The sequence below is a fragment of the Seriola lalandi genome, unplaced genomic scaffold (assembly GCF_002814215.2).
Source record: "Seriola lalandi dorsalis isolate HSWRI2012SDOR001 ecotype SW California unplaced genomic scaffold, Sedor1 jcf7180002055008, whole genome shotgun sequence".
NCBI lineage: Eukaryota > Metazoa > Chordata > Actinopteri > Carangiformes > Carangidae > Seriola > Seriola lalandi.
This window is the reverse complement of record NW_019525551.1, coordinates 411,922-432,035: the sequence shown is the minus strand read 5'-3', so window position 1 is coordinate 432,035 and position 20,114 is coordinate 411,922. Positions and strand designations below refer to the sequence as shown.

The following is a 20,114-nucleotide window of genomic DNA, read 5'->3' as shown; positions in this document are numbered from 1 at the left end:
TCGTTTTCTCCTCCAGCTGCTGATCAATCAACTGATTGAGTCAGAGTTGTCTGATTTATTTTTATAGTTTCAGACATTTAGGTTTTTTCTGATATGAAATTCTACACAGAGTATTAGAAACTTTAGAATTTAATTAATTAAATTAATGTAACTTACTGTTGAACAGAGTTTAATTTTAGTAAATAAAAATATAAAGATATTGGTAGACAGAAATGATAATTACAATAATAATAATAATAATAATAATGATGATGATAATAATAATAATAATAATGATAGCACCTCCACACACTTTAAACATTATACATTTTATTTCTATTATCTTTTTCATTTTAAATCACTTTTCATAAAAAACTAAGTTTTAACTTTCAGCACAACAATAAAATGTCCAACTTCTAAATACATGAAACATAAGAACTGAATCTTTGTATAAAACAGCTGACTCCAGTTTGTTATGACAACAGTGACACAAGAATTGATATTTTTAACTGAAGTAATAGTTGGTCACATGATCTCATTAATAATTCATGTAACATGAAATTAGGAGAATACAGAATAAAGTATTTAACGGTACAAATGTAACTTTAATAACGATACACCAGTAATAAACCAGAATAAATTCATAATCTGAAACAGCAGCTTCTCTAACGATCAAGATTTCATTGATAATTAATTGATTAATTTCAGTCTGATGACAAACTGCACAGTAACACCTGACTTCAGTAACATATTTAATTTCTTACATCACATGACAATAAAACAAACACGTGATCAAGAGTTTTGCTGAAAGAAACAAAGAAATGTAGAATCAGTTTGTTTGTTAGGGAGAACAGATCAATAAAGTTTGTACAAAGTGTAAATAGGAAGTTGTTTCTCACCAGCAGAGCTCGTCCTTTAGTTTCTATCGGCAGCAGGAAGTTTCCCAGAGCACAGACCACACAGGCCACAGCGAACGGAGTGAGCGCCAGAATCACCGACTGAGACATCAGCACCTGAAGTATACACAGACTTAAGTCAGACATGGACAAACACCTGAAACTCACCTGATGCTGAGTGCACCTGACCCTGAATGCACCTGAGCCATAAATGGAGCAATCATTCCTCCGATCCGACTGAACGACGTACAGAAACCCATCCCTAGAGACCGAGCCACAGTGGGGTACACCTGAGAGACAAAACCACCTGTTACCTGAGACCTGATCAACAAAAACCACCTCAGTCAAAACTAGCAGCAGAAACAGGACTCACCTCAGCTGTGTAAATATAGACAACATTAAAGTTCATGGAGACCAGAGACCGGAGCAGGAACAGCAGCACTGTGAACCCAAACCTGGAGAGAGAGACCGGAACAGAGGGACCTCAGAGATTCGGTCTGGAGGACTTCATAAGCCTGAATCCAGTCAGACTGGACCAGCAGACAGAAGAAGACTGTGAGGCTCTTACATCGTGGTGCAGATGTTGACCATCATGAACACAATAGCCGCCAGCAGCTGCAGCACCGCCAGACTCATCTTCCGTCCAAACACATTCAGCAGACAGATGTTTACTGGGACCACTGGTGGGACAGAGGAGGACACGATTAGACATGGACCTGGTCCTGCAGCTGGACCCTGGATCCTGCTGTGACTTACGGGCCACCTCTCCCAGGCAGCTGATGAGCAGCGTCTGGTAGTCGCTGACTCCGAAGGGGATGCAGTAACACAGTCCGTCCTCTTGGCGGTGTTTGACCTGATGTTCCTGGTCAGCATCCGTCACACACAACAGGTTCTTCTCCAGCAGCTCGGAGCTGCTCAGGACTGAACCGTAATACGCGAAGGACGCCACAAACCTGAGCGACGAGACCGGGATTTACAAGCTTCCTCATCAGTAAACATCAAGTAACGTTCTCCTCTACGTAGACGATGAACCACTCTCTCTTCCTGTCTAAGAATCAGCTGATTCTTGTTACTTGGTTTAGTGAATATTAAATGTTGTAACTTTCTCCAGTTCAACAAAGACCAGCATGGTTCTGTTAAAACAACCAGACTTTACATTGTCGCTTCTTCATCTGGTGAATGTTCTCTTTATTTAAATCAATCTGATGTAACTGTTTGACTCACTGTGTCTGTGAAGTTAAATAAATATATAATTACCATGAGTACCACAGCAGCAGAGACGTTCTCCTGAAGGAGGAACTGAGCAGAATCCTCCAGTTTCCTCTTTCTCTCTAAAACACAAAGACTCAAGCTGAGCCACAGCTGATGACCCTGATCCTGGACGACACAGAGTTCACAGAGAGACACATACACACCGAGTGTTGATAAGAAGGTGTGTACCTGAGCGGGCTCCACCAGTCGACCTGGAGGAAGAGCAGCTCTGTTCATGTCAGCGATTTTCTGCAGAATCTCAACAGCAGCCTGAACGTTTCCTGCCGACATGTGGTAACGAGCCGACTCTGGAATAAACTGATTCATAATCAATACAGAGAGACGTCAGTTAAAACCTTTCAGTTCAGAAGTTTGATGATGTCATCAGTCTGATCCTGTAACACACAAATGGTTCATGGGAAAATGAGACTTGACCCTGTTGTTGTTGAGGGTGAGTCAAATCCAACAAGCTCTGAGAGCTCCACCTCCACAATAGAGACCTTTACGTGAGGTCATTGATGTGGTGGACAGAGTGAAAGCCTCCTACCTACAGACTACTTGGGTGTATGGGTCCACACCTGTGCTCTGTCAGAAACAGCTGCAGTGTGGCTGTGTGTCAGCTGTGGGACAAGTGAGGAAGGCGTCTAACCTTGAAGAGGAAGATGAGGAGGACACTGGGAGTCACAGACAACCGGATCATCCACCTCCAGCCCAGAACAGGAACCACCAGCATCCCCAGGATGATGATCAGCATGGAGCCCAGCATCCAGAAGATCTAATACACACACAGAGGCAGAGAGCATGTTGGGAGATCTGCACCTATGACATCACACACTTCAGACCAATGGTATCAAATTACTTTAAAAGGTGATTTGAATGTGAATGGACGTGGCTGCAGTTCACTGAACAACCACCAGGGTCATTAATAACAAGGCTTTACTGAAGGTTGCATATAGAAACCTTTAATTTGTAGGAAACAGGAAGTGGTTTGTTTCAGACTCACGGTGGCCAGAGGCAGTAGGTAGGCTCGGTGCTTCGCTGGGATGAACTCGGTCTTCAACACAAACCTGAGCATAGGTAAACATTCAGACTGTGACCTGAAGATTAACCCCTTCATCACCAACATCAACACTTTAACTTTATAAATCTGTGACACTATGAACTAATATTATTCCTCTTCCACTGTTAACTGAACCACAGATGAGACTGGTGACCTCTGACCTCCAGTTAACCACAGTAAACAACTACATTTAAACTGGTTCATTATCAGACTGATGTTAATGTTGGTTCAAACACTGTAAGTGATGTTTTATAACAGTCAGGTCACTGTCACTTCACCTGTGAACGTGAACAGAGATTCAGAGACTGTGTGTGTGTGTGTGTGTGTGTGTGTGTGTGTGTGTGTGTGTGTGGGGGATCAGCTGACCCCTGTGACACTCCTGCGACCCCACAGCCGACCATGCTGCGCAAGAAGATGAACCAACTGTAGGATGGAGCAAACGAGGTGAGGAGGGAGAAGTAGGCACTCCACACAAAACCTCCAAACACCACCTACACACACACACACACACACACACACACACACACACACAGTCAGTCCAGGACAGGTGATCTGGTCTCTGGTGTTTTAATATCGACGTGTTTCACCTTCCAGCGTCCGTATCTGTCAGCGATGTATCCGCCCACTACTCCACACAGCATGAAGCCCAGGAACACCATCTACACACACACACACACACACACACAGACACTGTTGCACACAGGAGTTTGACCTTTGACTTCTGACCAGTGGAGGTCTGTGCAGGTCTACATGAGTCCACCTGGTTCACTGTGTGAAACCCAGACCAGACCTGACCCACTGATCTCAGACCTGAGAACTTATCCAGACTCAGAGCTGCAGCTGGACTGGAGGGGGGCCACACTCCCAAGTCCAGTGACATAAAGACTCACCGTGGAGACCAGAGCCACCTGCCAGTTCTCCAGATGCCACTCACACCTGATCTCCGGTGAGACCACAGCCAGGAGCATGATCTCCATCGCCTCCACGATCTACACACACACAAATACACAGATACACAGACATCAGCAATCCTGCTCTAATCAGGTGGATGTGATGTCACCAGGTGGATGTGATGTCACACTTACATTTGAACTTCCCATGATGACAAACAACAGGATGTGAAACCGACCGAAGCCGATCGTCTCCACGGCTTCCTCCACTGTGTAGGTCTGATCTACACACACACACACGCACACACACACACACGCACACACGCACGCACACACGCACGCACGCACGCACACACACACACACACACACGTGCACGCTCAGTATCACATTAAACAGTCCGGTATCGTGTCGCTGCCACCGGCTGGTGACTGACCAGATGAACCTGCAGTCAGGATTCAGGGGAAACTCACCCACATGTTCAGTGTCAGACCTTGACCTGACATGATGGAGAACAGAGGAGCGAGGTCAGAGGTCAGAGGGGGGCGAGTACAGAGTGTAAAGAGCAAGGCAAGGACAGGAAGTGATGAATCAGCTAATGGGTGTGACCTCGTTAGTCTGTCTCTTCACAGCAAGAGAAAGTTCACAGGACGTTAACAGTGACTGATGATCTGCATTATTGATTGTTGATCTGGAACTAACCATTGTTGTTGTTGTTGTTCTTGGAGCCCTGTGGCTCATCTGCAGGTTTCTCCTGCAGCTCCACCTCCTGCAGGTGGATGGCGCACACCAGCTGAGTCTTCATACAGTCATCCATCCTGACCACAGTTCAGTCATGTGGTCGTGACATCACATTGAAGACAGGAAGCAGTCAATGAGTCCAAGGAGGAAGTACGGTGAAGTCAGCCTTTGATTTCAAATTAAAAACTTTTTACTAACATCATAGTTCATCGAGATTCTGTCAACAACCTTGTTTGTTTCCGCATGATTTTTATTAATATGCACAGAAAATTAAGAAACATGTTGACACTTATTTTCCTGTTTCAAGGTTTTATTGTGATTTTCAAAGATTTTATTTTCTCTCAGGTGAGTAAAGATTTCTCTCCCTTTCTGAGCAGAAACTGGATTCTTCATTTGAAAGTTTAGTAAATATTATTATAATATTCATAAAAACTTCATATCAAGTTTTTCTCCAGTTCACAAATACACATCAGTTTGATGACAGATATCGCCAATACAAATTTATTATTAATATTTATTCTTAATAATAACTAAAGAGAGAGAGCAGATAATTAACATTATCAATAAGACTGAGAAATGATTTAAACATTAAAGATGAATAAATCAAATCAAAGGTTGTTTGGAATAATGAAATTAGCAGTTGACTAAATTTCTTTTCACTAATTCATAGAAACTCAAACAGTAATTACAACCTATTTTTGCTGTTGTTTTATTTGCGTTTGTGGTATAAAAAGATGATCTAATGAAGAATGATTTTAAAACCTTTTTATGTTCTTGATTTTCCCCAACACCTGGAAAAAATTCAACTTTAATTTTTACATTTCAGCGAGAGTTTGAATTAATTTTAGGTCACATTAATTCAAACTGATGGTTTTTAAATATTAATTCAATGGAGTTTAAATTTCATCTTTAAGTGATTAAAGTTCACAGGTAAATAATCATTCAGATTAATGTTTGTTTCCTGTCATGATTATTGTTATGAACCTGATAAACAGATGTTTCCAGGTGTTACAGGTGTAAATGAGCCTGGTTGACAGGTTGTAGGCGGAGACACTGAAAGCAGCAGGTTTCACAGAAACTGAAGCCAAAGTGTTCAAAACCCCCATTTACACATGAACGAATTTCATGATCTTGAAACTAATGCTGAAAGGTAAAGGTAAGGTTAGGTAAACTAAAGGTAAAGGTAAGGTGAACTGAAAATAAAGGTGAAGAAGAATCCGTCAAGTGTTTTACATAAATCCGAGCCTTGAAGCGTCTGTTTCTACTCGGTTCAAAAAGTGGATTTTACTGAACCTGAGTGTCTGAACGAGCATTATCAGAGAGCCGAGTCCCACAGGAAACTCTTTTAAACGGTCTCATAATGTTTCCGGTCGTGTCCGTGATTTTTTTTCAACCAACACCAAAGAGAAAACCTTAAATCACAGAAATATAAACGAAGTTTGGCGGGAGGTTTTCTCCGGGCGTAAACACCGAGTGACTCAAGAGGATATCAGTCATTAACTCTGGTTTCTTAAAGCAGAACCTGATGATCAAGAACACAAGTCTACCTGCAGTAACTTCAACTTAATGTTAACTAAACTGTTCCCGCCAACGACCAACACCTGTCTGCATTCACCTTGATTTAAGAGCCTGTACTTACACCGCGGGGAGTTTTAACCCTGGAGCCGCTGGTTTGTTTTCATGATGCAGGAGTTTCTTCCGGATTAAAATGTTGTTGTTGACCTGCCCAGGTGTATCAGGAAGTGACATCGTCACCAGGGAACCCGCGGAGGGAGGAGGCAGAGGAGGAGGGAGCGGGCGTTCAATGGGAGGGGTCAAGTTTATACACGGATTGTCAGGTGGGTGGAGGCCTGTTGATGCAGGTTTAACTGGTGATCATTACAACAGAGAATCAAGCCACTGTAAATAAATATAAATATTAAGAAAATAAAGTTATAGTTGTTTATTATTTATACGACTTTATTTTAGTAACGCTTTTCTCTAAACTGTATTCTCTAAATATTACCTCCTTTCATTAAACCATTTTTATTTTCTTAAACAATCACAGATTATGTTTGGAAACATAGCTTTACAGTAGAAATATATTATTATCAAAATGTTCAGACTTTTTCTCAAAATATAAAATTTTGTCCTTCAAACACTAAAATTATTCTAATTTATATATAACGACTTTTTTCTTGAAATAATTCAATTTTATTCTCCTAATATTGAGTATTAAAAATGTATTCTTGAAACTTTATTCTGGAAATAAAATGGTTTTCTACTGTAATATTTATTTTGAATATCTACTCATTGGCCCTGATTCATAAACTTTCTAAATTTGAACCTTTTCTGTTTAGTTTTCTTATGTGTGTTTCCATAGAAACGAAAGTTTCAGATTGGGACATCATCTCACAGGAGATCACATGGATCACGAAACAAAAATCAGTTGATGATGAATAACAACATTTTAAATCATGTTTTGTCTCTAAATGAAAAATAAATACTTAAATGAATAAAGAAAAATCTGTTTGAATTTGAATACGTCTTTAATGTTTGTTAACACAGTCTTTTAGATTGAAACACCACAGGATGCAGCTCACACAGACTTTGGGTTGAACAGGTCCTGTCATGTGACACAGTCAGATCAGCTGAGAGATAACCTGGCTGCTGTTGAACAGGTGAAACTGCTGGCAGTGTTTCCAGGTCACATTAAAATAACTCTTCCTTCAGAGTCTGTCTCCACAAAGCAGCTTCACTGAGACCTGAATCATACCTGGAACCTGGACTGATGTGAACTCACCTGGTCTGAGTTCTCAGTGAAGCTACCTGTTGGAACAGAGTCCAGAGAGGAACAACAGGAATGTGGTTTGACTCAGAGCTGCAGCTGTATGGAAGTTTATTCATGACAAAACTCCTGAAACAATCCAACAGGTAAAGACCTGAAAACACACCTGCACAAGGTCAGAACAGAACAGGTTCTGATCAGGTTTAATCAGGTCAGAGTCTGCGAGGTAAGGTATCTTTGACGGGCCGATATCTTGTGCAGTTGTTAGTAAATTTTTTTCAAGTGTTAATCAGATCCTTGTGTCAATGTTAATGACAAGATAAAACATCACCTTTCAGACATTTGGGCTCAGTACCTTTCAGTACCAGGTGGGTCTCTGAGTCTGGACCAGTAGTTTTGTCATGAATAAAACACCCACAGTGCACCTGGTCGTGTACTGGATTCTCACTGAGGATCACAGATCTAGAAAACACAGAAAATCTAGAAAACATGGAGGAAACATTCAGGAGGAGTTTATGAAACCTGCAGAGCAGCAGCTTGAATCCAGAGTTCGATGTGAGAAGACAAACTTCTCTTTTCAATCATGACACCTGCAGGGTTTATCTTTTTTTCAGACGCACCTTGAGTCCTTGAATTAGCACCATGTGATCCTGTAGGCTTGGCCAAGTCCCACAGCTTGACTGACAGGTGCTAGGCCCAATCAGAAAGTCTCCAGGCGACTGGATTCTGGTCCATGGAAGGTGTGTCGGCATCATCGCCGGGCAGATGTTTGAGTCCATTCAGCAGAGCTATCACAGATAAAATATTTTCCAAGCATGAGTTTTTCTATTCAACATCATATCAATTTTCAGTTATACACTGTTTATTGTTACCATCTTCATTTAGATTCAAAAATATCTTCTGGAAATGAAAAACAAAAACAAAACAAAACAAAAATGTTTTAAGATGTTTTTTTCTACTGTGTTTAGATGAACAATGGTTTTATGGCACTGTGACATTAATCACTCTTTGCTCGCTCTTAACTTGATGTGGAACAACTCTTCACTTTTACAAACTTTGTTTTTAACATCTTTTAGCAGCATGCTAACATTAACTGGAACATCACAAGTAGCTAAAGCCTCAAACTCAGTCAAACATGCTGAAGAAGAGCAGAGAGCAAAGACGAACAAACCCTCTCCTACCCCGTGGAATCAGATTTCACGAGCAACCAAATTCTTCACAATACTACAGAGAAAACATCCAACCAGCAGAGGGAACCGTCATTCAGCTGTGGGACCAACAAAGGGAACCTTCATTCAGCTGTGGGTCCAACAAAGGGAACCTTCATTCAGCTGTGGGACCAACAGGGGGAACCTTCATTCAGCTGTAAACCAGCAGAGGGAACCTTCATTCAGCTGTGGGACCAACAAAGGGAACCTTCATTCAGCTTGGGACCAACAGAGGGAACCTTCATTCAGCTGTGGGACCAACAAAGGGAACCTTCATTCAGCTGTAAACCAGCAGAGGGAACCTTCATTCAGCTGTGGGACCAACAAAGGGAACCTTCATTCAGCTATGGGACCAACAGAGGGATCCTTCATTCAGCTGTGGGACCAACAGGGGGAACCTTCATTCAGCTTTAAACCAACAGAGGGAACCTTCATTCAGCTTTAAACCAACAGAAGGAACCTTCATTCAGCTTTAAACCAACAGAGGGAACCTTCATTCAGCTGTACGACCAACAAAGGGAACCTTCATTCAGCTGTAATTTATTTATTTTATTCATTTTCATTATCTTATGTGCTTGCTGTCTGTGTTGTACTGTGTATTGGGACTATGTTGCACAGTGATTCTTTACTTTATATAAAACTGATTGACTGACAGTCAGTTAGTGGTGAGTCTGTTTTCTTGTGTGCATTAAATATGACAGGCTCTGGGGGACACTGGTGTGTCTGCTTTTAGCTTTAGCTGTAGTACCTGATTCTGCTGAATCACTGTTTCCCATTTTTGCCTCCTACACTAACCCCTTGACCCACCTGTCACCTGACAGACTTGTCGCTCTGCCCACAGACTGATGGATGCAACAAATCCGCAACGAAAAAATTCGATATTTAAGCGATGCATTAGCGCAGGTTTTTTTTCATTGCCACCGATACATGAAAACGCGAGCAAGCAGCTACGCTAAGCAACGTCTCCACAGAGAAACAAAAGCTGGTTCAAAATCTACAGCAAGCTCAAACACAAGAGGATTACAACCACAGAACAGTAGTTTGGTCTTTTTTCATCAAAATAAAGGATTTAAAGTATACTTTCATATATGAGCAATAAAAAATAAGTAACATCTCAATACTCCAATAATAACGCTAACATTAATATTGTGCTCATTGGGATTCTATCTCTTTACATATATTTATATTAATTCTTATAGATATTTATTTATACTTTTTTTCCTGTTTTTGTCCCTTTGATGTGGGAACTGTGTGCCACCTCCTGCTGTCGACAGTGCAAGACCTCATCAATATGGTTTATGGGCAGAGACCTGATCCCCATGGCTGATGGAAGTGTGGAAGGCAATAAGTGATCAATGATGAAATGGTATGAGGCTAACGGTTAGCACCACAGAAGGTCCAGAGGGACAATTCACTTCAGACCTCCAGGATGGATGATTGACTCCAGAAGTCCAGAAAGGACTATCCACTCCAGAAGGTCAGGAGGGACTATCCAAATCAGAAATCTTGGAGGGACAATCGGGTCCAGAGGTTAAGAAAGAATGATCCAAACTAGAAGGTTAGGATGAATCATCCACTCCAGATCTTCAGGAGGGACCATCCACTCCAAATGTTCAGGAATGAATTGCGACTCTAGAACTCCAAGAAAAATCCACTCAGTATCAGAGGGGACCATCCACTCCAGAGGATCAGAAAGGACTATCTGCTCCTTAAGTTCATGGAGGACCACCCATTCATGAAGTTAACATGGGACCATCCAATTCAAGCAGTTAGGAGGGATCATTCCAAACCAGAATGATAAGAATGATCCACTCCATAAGGTCAGGAAGAAACCTCCACTGCAGAAGGTCCACATGGACCATCCACTCCAGAACTCCAGGAAGTACAATCTGCTGCAGAACTCCAGGATGGATGATTGACCCCAGAAGGTCAGGAGGGACCATCCTCTCCACAAACTCAGACAGTAAGATCCACTCTAAAACTCTAGGAGGGACAATCCTGTCCAGGAAGCACTTCAGTGGAAACACAAAGAGTCCAACTCCCGTCCGATGAAACACTGAGCTGAAGAATGACAGACAGACAGATAGGCAGACGGGACCCTGTAAAGTACCGGAGGTCTTTCAATCAGAAGACAGGAGACATGGATCGTGGTCCAGAGTTATTTTGGGTTTAGCGATACAGACATAGATTAGCTCAAGAGAGTCCAGAGTGTGGATCATTTAGTTTTAGGGTTTTAATCCAGTCCTAACAGGCTTTGAGTGGTTTAAAACAATAACCAGTTGAATTCTGATCCAAACTGGTCCAGATCTGTCTAAGGGTAGCTGGTCACTGAAGCCTGTTTCTGGGCCAAACGACGCAGCTCCTCCCTGATAGCCTTGATAAGTGAGGCAGAGGTGTGGGCGGAGGGCGAGGCGTCCTCTGGCGGGTATTCTGGAGTGGGTGAGGTCAAGAGGAGAGGTGGTGCTGACGGGTCCTGCAACGAGGAGCTAGGCATCTGGAAAACAGAGGAAGAGGAGAACTCAGGGAATGACAGCACCTGTGGGGAGAAGGGAGAGGGAGGGGAGGTGAAGACCACAAAATAGCACTTTGTGAGCAGTCAAAGAGCAGACCTGGACATGAAACTGAATCATGTAAAGACACTTAATGAAATCAGAGCTATCTTTTCCACTGTGATTTAGACTGTAGGCGATAATAAGGAAGAATGATTATCACTCTGAACGTCAGCACAGGACAGTCTAGCCTAGTGTGGACTGGTATGGACTAGTCTGGCATGTTCTGGTCAGAATACATTTGAACATTTCTGATTAGCACTGGTGTTGTCAGAACTTGTTTGGACTGGTCTGGACTAGTTCTGGTCCCTACATCACCATACCTCTCAATACTACACTGATAGTTAAACAACGGAACTAGTTGGTTTGATCCAGGTTTGGTTGATTTTACAACTCCCCAAAGTGGACTCACACTCTCTCTGCTGGCTCCTGGTCTGGATAGGTCCTGGTCTGTGTGCTGCTGGTTCCAGCTTGAGCCAGTGGGGCCAGACATGCTGCGACCCACCCCAGGGTAAGCGCCGATATGACTGGACAAACCCACCTGTGTCAAGTGGTGGAGTTGTGCACCTGGAGGTTCATAAACTCAGTGAGTAAAGTCAACAAATACTACTATAAATGTTTCAGAACTTTTAAATGAGAGTAGTTTACCTATAAGCTGAAAATATGATGTTACCTGTGCTGCCCCCTACAGGTCGTGGTCTGGAGGAGGAGGGGGGGTCCTCATACTGTCCTCTGTTGGAGTAAACCGTCTCCTGCAGCTGATCTCCAGTAGAAACATACCCTCCTGAGCTCAGGCCCTGCCTGGATAAAACACACGGAGCATCAGTACTGGTTCAGGTCCAGCCATCACTCATGGACCTGGTTTTAAATTCACTGACACCGACCTTTGCAGCAGTCCCTGGACTGATGTAGGAGACATTCCCAGCTCTGCATATCTCTGCAGGAAGAAGAGAAGAAGAAGACCATGAAAACTGAACACGGATCCATGACATTCCATGACACGACAGTATTGGGCCTCAGCTGCAGGTCAACACACTCACTGCAGAGAAGGGGCTGTGGGAGGGGGCTGCTGGGTAAGAGCCCCACTGTCTGCCTGGGGGGCGGGCCTGAGGGGAGGGGCTAGGCAGGGCAGGGCTTACCCCGCTAACCCCTGCGCTGCCCTGCGAGGACGGAGACACCAGAGCAAAGGCGTCGTCCAGGAGGGAGTGCATCTGTTGTCGGGCCTCCTCTATGGAAGGCTGGGGGGGCATGTATGGTGGTGGGGCCGGTGCTGGGTCAAACACCTCATCAGTAGGGGACGGACTGCCGTGATCTGGGGGCAGGTCAGGATCTGACTGTGAGAGACGAGAGAGAATTACTAAACGTATTCCACAAGGATCAACCTGAGGTCCACTGTCATTTATATTTAATAATATTTATTGTACAACTCAGTACAATGTGCACTTTTATGCTGATGATACCATTTTGTATCTATCGATGCTACTTCAGACCTTCTTTTGATTATCTCCAGACCATCTTTACATTTCCTTTAAAAGAGTGTCTGAGGCTCCTTTCAGGTGTAAAGAACATGTATATCAGTTTATATCTGTTTTCATAGTGGACTGAGAACCAGAGACCCGTCCACTAGGGTTCTATCTTTTTTATACTAAAAAACCAAGGTCATCTGCATATAGAAATTTCACTAGAGCAGGGTATATTTAAACAATTTATATTTAATGAAAATTAAAGAGACCCCAACACTCCACCCTGAGTAACCTGACATTAAGGGTTACGGTTGTCATATCAGATGTCCTGTTTACACTGAACCAGCTCTGAACCAGTTGTGTGTGATTTGATCAATAAAACTAAAGTCAATCTTCATCCAGTCTGTTCAGTTCCACAGCACAAATCCTTCCTGTGGATCCTGACTACAACCAGACGACCAGAGCTGCACTGCTGATGGTTCACACACTCTCACACTGATTCAAATCTACATGAGTAGGTCTCACCATGTAGGCCACGTTGTTGAGTCCTGGGTACTTCCTGTAGGTGGCACTCTGATCGGTGAGCAGCCGGTCTCTGTCCGTGTCAGGAAGACTTCCGGGTCCCGGCTGACCACGCCGACCCCGAGGAGAGCGCCTCCCCCTGGAGGGACAAGCACTATGATACTCATTTATCAAATTTATAGTGTTTACTTCTTTACGATATAACTAGCACATTCTAAAGACTCCTCTGAAACCTTATAAAACACTAAACCCATTCTCACTGTCCTCGGTTTTCATCCATTCATCCCTCTTTCTCTCTTTCTTCATCGTCTGTTAAGGAATGTATGATTTTTGTTCAAATGTCCTTTAAGGTCTGTTCAGCATCACATCTGTTTCTCACTCTTTTACTTTGTTAATGTAGTGTTACAGTAGAGACAGACAGACAGACAGAGGACAGACAGAGGAGAGACAGAGGACAGACAGAGGACAGACGGGACAGACTGACGACAGACCATGGACAGACAGAGGACAGACCGAGGACAGACTGACGACATACAGAGGACAGATCGAGGACAGACAGAGGACAGACTGACCGAGGACAGACAGAGGACAGACCAAGGACAGACTGACAACAGACAGACCTAGGACAGATAGAGGACAGACTGACGACACACAGAGGACAGAAAGACTGAGGACAGACAGAGGACAGACCGAGGACAGACAGACAGACTGAGGACAGACATAGGACAGATCGAAGACAGACCAAGGACAGACAGACAGACTGAGGACAGACATAGGACAGATCGAAGACAGACCAAGGACAGACTGACGACAGACAGAGGACAGATCGAGGACAGACCGAGGACAGACCGAGGACAGACTGACGACAGACCGAGGACAGACTGACGACAGACAGAGGACAGACCGAGGACAGACAGACGACAGATCGTGGACAGACCGAGGACAGATCGAGGACAGACCAAGGATAGACAGACAGACTGACGACAGATTGAGGACAGACAGACAGACCGAGGACAGACCGAAGACAGACAGACAGACCGAGGACAGACAGGACAAACCGAGGACAGACAGAGGACAGATCGAGGACAGTCCGAGGACAGACAGACAGACAGACCGGACAGACAGAGGATAGTTCAGGAGTTCTCAGGTGAAGTCTGACCTCTTCCTGGAGTCGATGTGCGTGGGGGGTGAGTGGGCGTCGGCCTGCAGGATGCAGTCCATGTGGTCATGGGCGGAGCTGTAGAGTCGCTGTGCTACCTCGCTCTGCACCGGCCCGTCTCCGAAGGCGTCCATGATATCATCCATGGAGGGAAATTCACACTGGCCCCGCCTCTTGGCCCGCTGCCGAAGTTTGTTCCTGTGATGCTCGATCTCTGACTTGTGTCTCAACGCCACCTGTAGGAGCGTAGGTGAATGACGTCAAGCGGGTTTTAAAGGCCGAGCAGTGAGTTTGTTTGTGTGTTTGTCTCGATGACTCTCTCACCTCTGTGTTCACCTTCTCTGTGAGCGTGGGGCTCGGCTGTGATGGGGCGTGAGGCGGCGGCGGACTCGGTTGAGGCTGCATGGCGATCAGCTGCACTTTGTTGGCCTGTCGACGAGTGCCATCAGACGAGCCTCGAGACAGACGGTCCACGTGGTCAAAGATGGAGGATGAGGAGAGAAGTTCGTCTGGACCGCTGCATGATGGAGCTGCTGGAGGAGAAGAACCTGAGGTTACAGTCTTCAGCTGCAAACTGACATCAGCTTTCGTTACCATTGTAACAACAAAGCGTCACGGCTTCTTCTCTCAGCTCATGGGCTGATTTATTCTGAGGCGTCAAACTGAAACTAACTGGACTGGAAACAGGTTCCAGAGTCCAAGGAACCGAATCTGGTTCTGAACCACTGGGACCTGCAGGTTCTCGGATCCTGATGATTCAAACTACTGGTCAGAACATAAACCTGCCGTATGTGTCAATCATCCAACAGACTGTTCTCTTAAGATCTGAACCAGCTGCTCTGACTTGGGGGGGGGGGGCTTAGCTTGTGATGATGAATGAATCAAACGTACCCATCTTGCTCCTCCCTTCAGTCCAGAAGCATGAAGAAGAAAAGACAATTAAAACAGAGAAACAGGTTTGACTGCTCACTCATCCTCCACACCTCTATTTTTCTATTTTTATACTTTTCTATCTTTCTATCTTTCTATTTTCCTTCTCTCTCTTGCTCTCACTCGTCAGAACTGGATATTAAAAAGTCAAACAGTTTAGGTGATGATGTCACTGTGTCTCAGACCATTTTTGGGCGTCTTCCTGTGCTGTTTCCCCTCAATGGGCGTGGCCACCGGACGGGTGCTTTCCTCTGCTGACTCTCTGCCGCTGGATTGGTCGCTGCCTAACGAGTCTCCGTCCGATGGGCTGAGCCTGACAGAAGTACGAAGAATTGGTTGTGGTTGTGGTTCTGCTGAAGACCGGATCTTAATGTTCCTCAGCAGAATGTGGAGATTTTAACATGTTGTTCATCATATTTATCTATTTTCAGAAGACGAAGCGTGTCTAACCTTCCTCTGCGGCGGCTGGACCGGCCTGCCTTGGTGGACGACCCTTTAGATTTGGGGGTGTTGAGGTCTCCGCCGTCAGAGGGCGTGGCCTCTTTGACAGGGGCGGGCAGCGGCCCAGGCTCCTGGATCACCATGATGTCATCTTTACTGTGCTGACCGAGGTGGAGCTTGGCGAAGTCGAAGCCTTTGACGCTGGGAGCCTGAAGCTAAGGACAGAGGACACATCTCAGTCGTTTACATTCACCTTCAGGACAGGAAACAGCTGACTGACTTCCTGTTGACCTCTCACCTTCTGTCTCTGCTGGATTGTGTTGATGGCATCCGGCTGGAACTCAAGCTTCTCGGAGCCGCACAGTTTCCAGTAGAGGATGATGATGATGAAGACAGCCAGCAGGACGGGGACAACCACGCCCACAATCAGCCAGATGCTGCTGCTCTGAGTCTCCGCCGGGGGGACGGACAGAGTCTCCACAGCTGGATGAGAAACAGGTGGGAGACAGGTGAGGGACAGATGAGGGAAATAAGAAGTGAATGTTTGTCTCTGTCTTGGAGGAGACAAAGTCTGTCCACTGTCTTTTAGTCTCTACATGTCTCATGTTCATATAAACTGTGTGTGAACAAACATGTTTAAATAATCAATCAATATCTGCTGATTATTTTATACTGATTGTAATATTATATAATGTAATAAAACAGTGAGTCTGATGGTCCCTGGTTCAGGGTCTGACTCACGCTGGGCCAGCGGTCTCTGGACTCGGTGTCCCAGGACAATGGCGGCTCTCTGAAGGTCCAGACGGTTCAGGGTGGCGGCGGTCGTCTCGGCCGGGATCCGCTCACCGGCCGCACCCTCCACAAAATACAAGACCTCCAGGGGGCGCTCCGCGCCCGACAGCCTCGCCACCCGCACCACCTGAGACACAACAGGTGGGTCACATGTCACAGTCAGAAAAGCTCCGCTAACTGATGTCATCATACACGTACATGTCTGTACAAGACAAGGTAAAGGTTTTACACCAAAATTTCACCAGTGAAAAAACTGGTACAAAGGTCAGAGGTAAATGAAAGTGCAGGAGACCAGAACCTGAAAACACCTGAAGATGTTAAAACAGGTTTTTATCAGTGAAGAACAAACTGGTGAAACTTCATCTGTACTGCAGCAGAGGAAGTAAACAGTAAACACACGTGTGTGTGTATACCTGTATGATGAGTGTATACCTGTAGACTGTTGTTGCCCACGGCAGTAGCTCTCCTCCAGCGCCTCCTGCTGGACTCCTGCAGTCCCTCCTCCAGCAGCAGAGCCAGACGTCTCTCCAGACGAGCTTTAAAGCTTCTCTCAGTCACCAGCTGATCCTGAACTCCCAGCAGCACTGAAACAGGAAACACACAGGTGTCACCACAGATATCCCCACCTGAGATCATCTGCTGCAGGTCACACTGTCTTCATGTAAAACTAGTCAAATCTGTCCTAATGTTCCTTTACTTCAGAGACGTGTTCATGAGGTTGTAAGTGCACAGGTGTGTTCTCACCTGTTCTGACCCAGGTGGAGCGCAGGTGGTGAGATGTGTTCAGCTCCGGGTAGTGAAAGGCTGCAGACAGAAACATGTTCTTAAAGAATGTCACACGTTTAACACACACGTGTCTGTTCACAGATTTAACACACACACTGACCATGACACAGTGCTTGCATCAACATGTGTGTGTGTGTTACAAACGAAAGTGTGTGTCGTACGTTCTGCGATCTGCACAGCAGGAAATCCGACGTAGAAGCTGAACTCGACCACACTGAGCTTCCTCAGGTGTTCGCTGACCTCTGACCCTGGCAAGTAGCCCCGCCCATCACGCATCGCAAATGTGATCTCCACAGGAACCTTCTGCTCAGGCGCCGGCTGGGACACGCCCATGGTGATGTTCAACAGCTGCAGAAGACGAAACAGTGTGTCGACGTTTTTATCTTTAGATTTCATCAACAGGGAAGTGACAGTTTTCATCATTAATAATAAAGAAATAACCGACTCACCTGTACGGTGACGTTTCCCGCCTCATGTGAGCGCCTCCGTGTCTCTGCGTATGCCATCATCAGCCCTCTCTCCACCCGTTCGCTGAAGTTACAGACTCGGATGTCGACGTGGGCGGGGACGAACTGCAGCACAGAGTGGATCTGATACCTGAGGTCAGGTATGGTGTAGAGCGGTGACACGGTGGGAACCGGGCCGAAAGAACGCGGCGGTTGGCGGAGGGCGTTGATGACGGCCACAGCAGTGAAGATCATGGGTCCTGATACAACACGAAAGGCAAAGCTGGACGGAGTTCTAAGGAACTGGAAACAGAGAGGAGATGGACAGCTGTCAATCATCTAACAATCTAACAGATGTGTTCTGTTGAGCAGGTACAGGTTTAATCATCATCAATCATGGAATCAAATGAGCCCATCATGAAGGTGTCGTCATGACGACATGTTTGTCAATCTTAACTTTACAGCAGAGTTAATGTTGTCCTCTTACAATCAGCTGGTAGTGAAGTGAAGTAAAGTGAAGTAAAGTGAAGTAAAGTGAACTGAAGTGAAGTGAAGTAAAGTGAATTGAAGTGAAGTAAAGTGAATTGAAGTGAAGTATTGTGACGTGAGGTAAAGTAAAGTGGATTATGTTAAAAAGATCTTTGATCTTTGTGTAGTGTTGTGTAATATGGATGAGGTGACGTTTACCTGGATGAGATGATGTTTACCTGGATGAGGTGACGTTTACCTGGATGAGGTGACGTTTACCTGGATGAGATGATGTTTACCTGGATGAGATGATGTTTACCTGGATGAGGTGATGTTTACCTGGATGAGGTGATGTTTACCTGGAGCTCCACTGAGCGGTTGAACTCTCTCTTCAGAAGATCTCTGACCTGACTGAAACCAGCCGACGAACCCTTGGAGCTGACTGCAGGAGGGATTCAAAGACAGATCAGTTGACTCGTATTGGTTGGATTCACAGGTAAACAAACATCATTCAAAGAGGTAGACAAATGGAATCACAAAGTATTTACTGAAATACTCTCTTAGTTACATAGGCCTGAATACTTAGATCAGGACTCAGCTGTACTTGTCAAGGTTGACTTAGACGCAATAAAAAGAACTGTGCATGTGACAACAACAAATACAAGTATCTCGTGTTCTTGTCACCTGACCTTCGTGGTCTTACCTACTCTGACCAGGTACATGTCTGGCTTGGTGATGTTACACAGATACTGTCTGGTGGGCGGGATCTGGGCCACTCTTGGTGTGGTGACAGGGGGGGCTCTGGTCAGGCTGATGGCTGTGATCTGGGTGGTGGTGGTGATTGTGGTGGTCGCCTTGGTGTTGGTGGTGGTCCTGGTGGGTGGAGCCTTCACTGGCTTCTCTGTAACCACCGGGGGCCTTTCTGGTCTGTCGGGACGGGTGGGTGGTCCCAATGGGGGTGGGGGAGGCACCCGGTTGGTGGTGTTGGAAGGAGGGCGGGGAGGGTATCTGCCCGGGACTGGGATGTGATCTTTGGGTTTTGGAGCAGACAGAAGAGTGGTGGAGGGGGTTTTGAGGGTAGTTGATTGAGTAGGTGGCTTCTTCTCACTTGTGAGGATGGGAGAGAGGGTGAGGGGAGGGGTGGGCCCAGCCAGAGGACGCTTGGGCTCCCGTCCTGGAGGAGGGCCAGAGCTTGGGGATGGAGATGGAGTTAGACGGTGAGTTTGTGTTGTTGTAGGACTGATGGGGGGTTTGGCATCGGTCCAGTTGACCTGGTCCTGGTCTTTCTCCCTGTTGTTCTCCCTCTCCCTCTCTCTCTCCCTCTCCCTGTCCCTGTCCCTCTCTCTCTCCCGGGCCAGCAGGTTGGTGTAATACTCCAGACTGTTCATGTCTGGCAGCAGCAGCTCCGTCGGCTCCAGAGGCATCATGTCCTCCAGGTCGTAGTCCTCCTCCCAGGTGGGGAAGACGTCCAAGTGGGTGGGGCGAGTGTGCAGTCGGATGCTGGGGGTGGAGGAGGAGGGCGAGAGGGGGAGACGGGTGGAGAGAGGGACGGTGGGACGAGCAGGGAAGACAGTGTCATAAGAGACCCAGTCCCCACCAGCGTCATCATCGTAGGGGTGGTTGGGCAGCGGCGTGGCCAGGGCCAGCTCCTCGCCGTCGGGCACCATGAAGGACAGAGTCTCCAGGTAGTCTCCAGAACCCCAAACCTCCTCTAGGGAGGGACCCTGCTCCCAGGGGGGAGGAGGGGTGAGGGTTGGCTGGGTGTGAG

The 20,114-nt window shown here is 45.8% G+C and overlaps 2 protein-coding genes across 2 annotated transcripts in view; both read right to left on the bottom strand.

Annotated features, from left to right (window-relative positions):
• Positions 1–292: 292 nt before the first annotated feature.
• Positions 293–6,566, bottom strand: svopl (SVOP-like). Its single transcript, XM_023397341.2, has 16 exons — positions 6,455–6,566; positions 4,777–4,981; positions 4,272–4,360; positions 4,077–4,175; positions 3,774–3,845; positions 3,553–3,677; positions 3,130–3,193; positions 2,776–2,901; positions 2,316–2,444; positions 2,133–2,206; positions 1,632–1,828; positions 1,444–1,555; positions 1,249–1,330; positions 1,076–1,165; positions 879–992; positions 293–783 (listed from the first exon to the last, which is right to left on the bottom strand). The coding sequence occupies exons 2-16, from the start codon at positions 4,889–4,891 to the stop codon at positions 772–774; spliced, it is 1,500 nt and encodes a 499-aa protein (XP_023253109.1). The 5' UTR covers positions 4,892–4,981; positions 6,455–6,566; the 3' UTR covers positions 293–771.
• A 758-nt stretch (positions 6,567–7,324) lies between these two features.
• LOC111647661 (UPF0606 protein KIAA1549) overlaps positions 7,325–20,114 on the bottom strand; it is a 16,487-nt gene continuing 3,697 nt past the window's right edge. The window contains exons 4-22 of the mRNA XM_087171539.1: positions 19,050–20,111; positions 18,706–18,788; positions 17,882–18,181; positions 17,594–17,780; positions 17,391–17,450; positions 17,079–17,230; positions 16,596–16,773; positions 16,153–16,337; positions 15,864–16,069; positions 15,599–15,726; positions 15,375–15,389; positions 14,808–15,016; positions 14,484–14,719; positions 13,328–13,463; positions 12,380–12,673; positions 12,224–12,276; positions 12,013–12,140; positions 11,752–11,906; positions 7,325–11,326 (exon numbers count right to left, since the gene is read on the bottom strand). Coding sequence (XP_087027665.1) covers positions 11,102–11,326; positions 11,752–11,906; positions 12,013–12,140; positions 12,224–12,276; positions 12,380–12,673; positions 13,328–13,463; positions 14,484–14,719; positions 14,808–15,016; positions 15,375–15,389; positions 15,599–15,726; positions 15,864–16,069; positions 16,153–16,337; positions 16,596–16,773; positions 17,079–17,230; positions 17,391–17,450; positions 17,594–17,780; positions 17,882–18,181; positions 18,706–18,788; positions 19,050–20,111 — 3,992 coding nt within the window. The 3' untranslated portion in view covers positions 7,325–11,101. The remainder of the gene's footprint in view (positions 11,327–11,751; positions 11,907–12,012; positions 12,141–12,223; positions 12,277–12,379; positions 12,674–13,327; positions 13,464–14,483; positions 14,720–14,807; positions 15,017–15,374; positions 15,390–15,598; positions 15,727–15,863; positions 16,070–16,152; positions 16,338–16,595; positions 16,774–17,078; positions 17,231–17,390; positions 17,451–17,593; positions 17,781–17,881; positions 18,182–18,705; positions 18,789–19,049; positions 20,112–20,114) is intronic.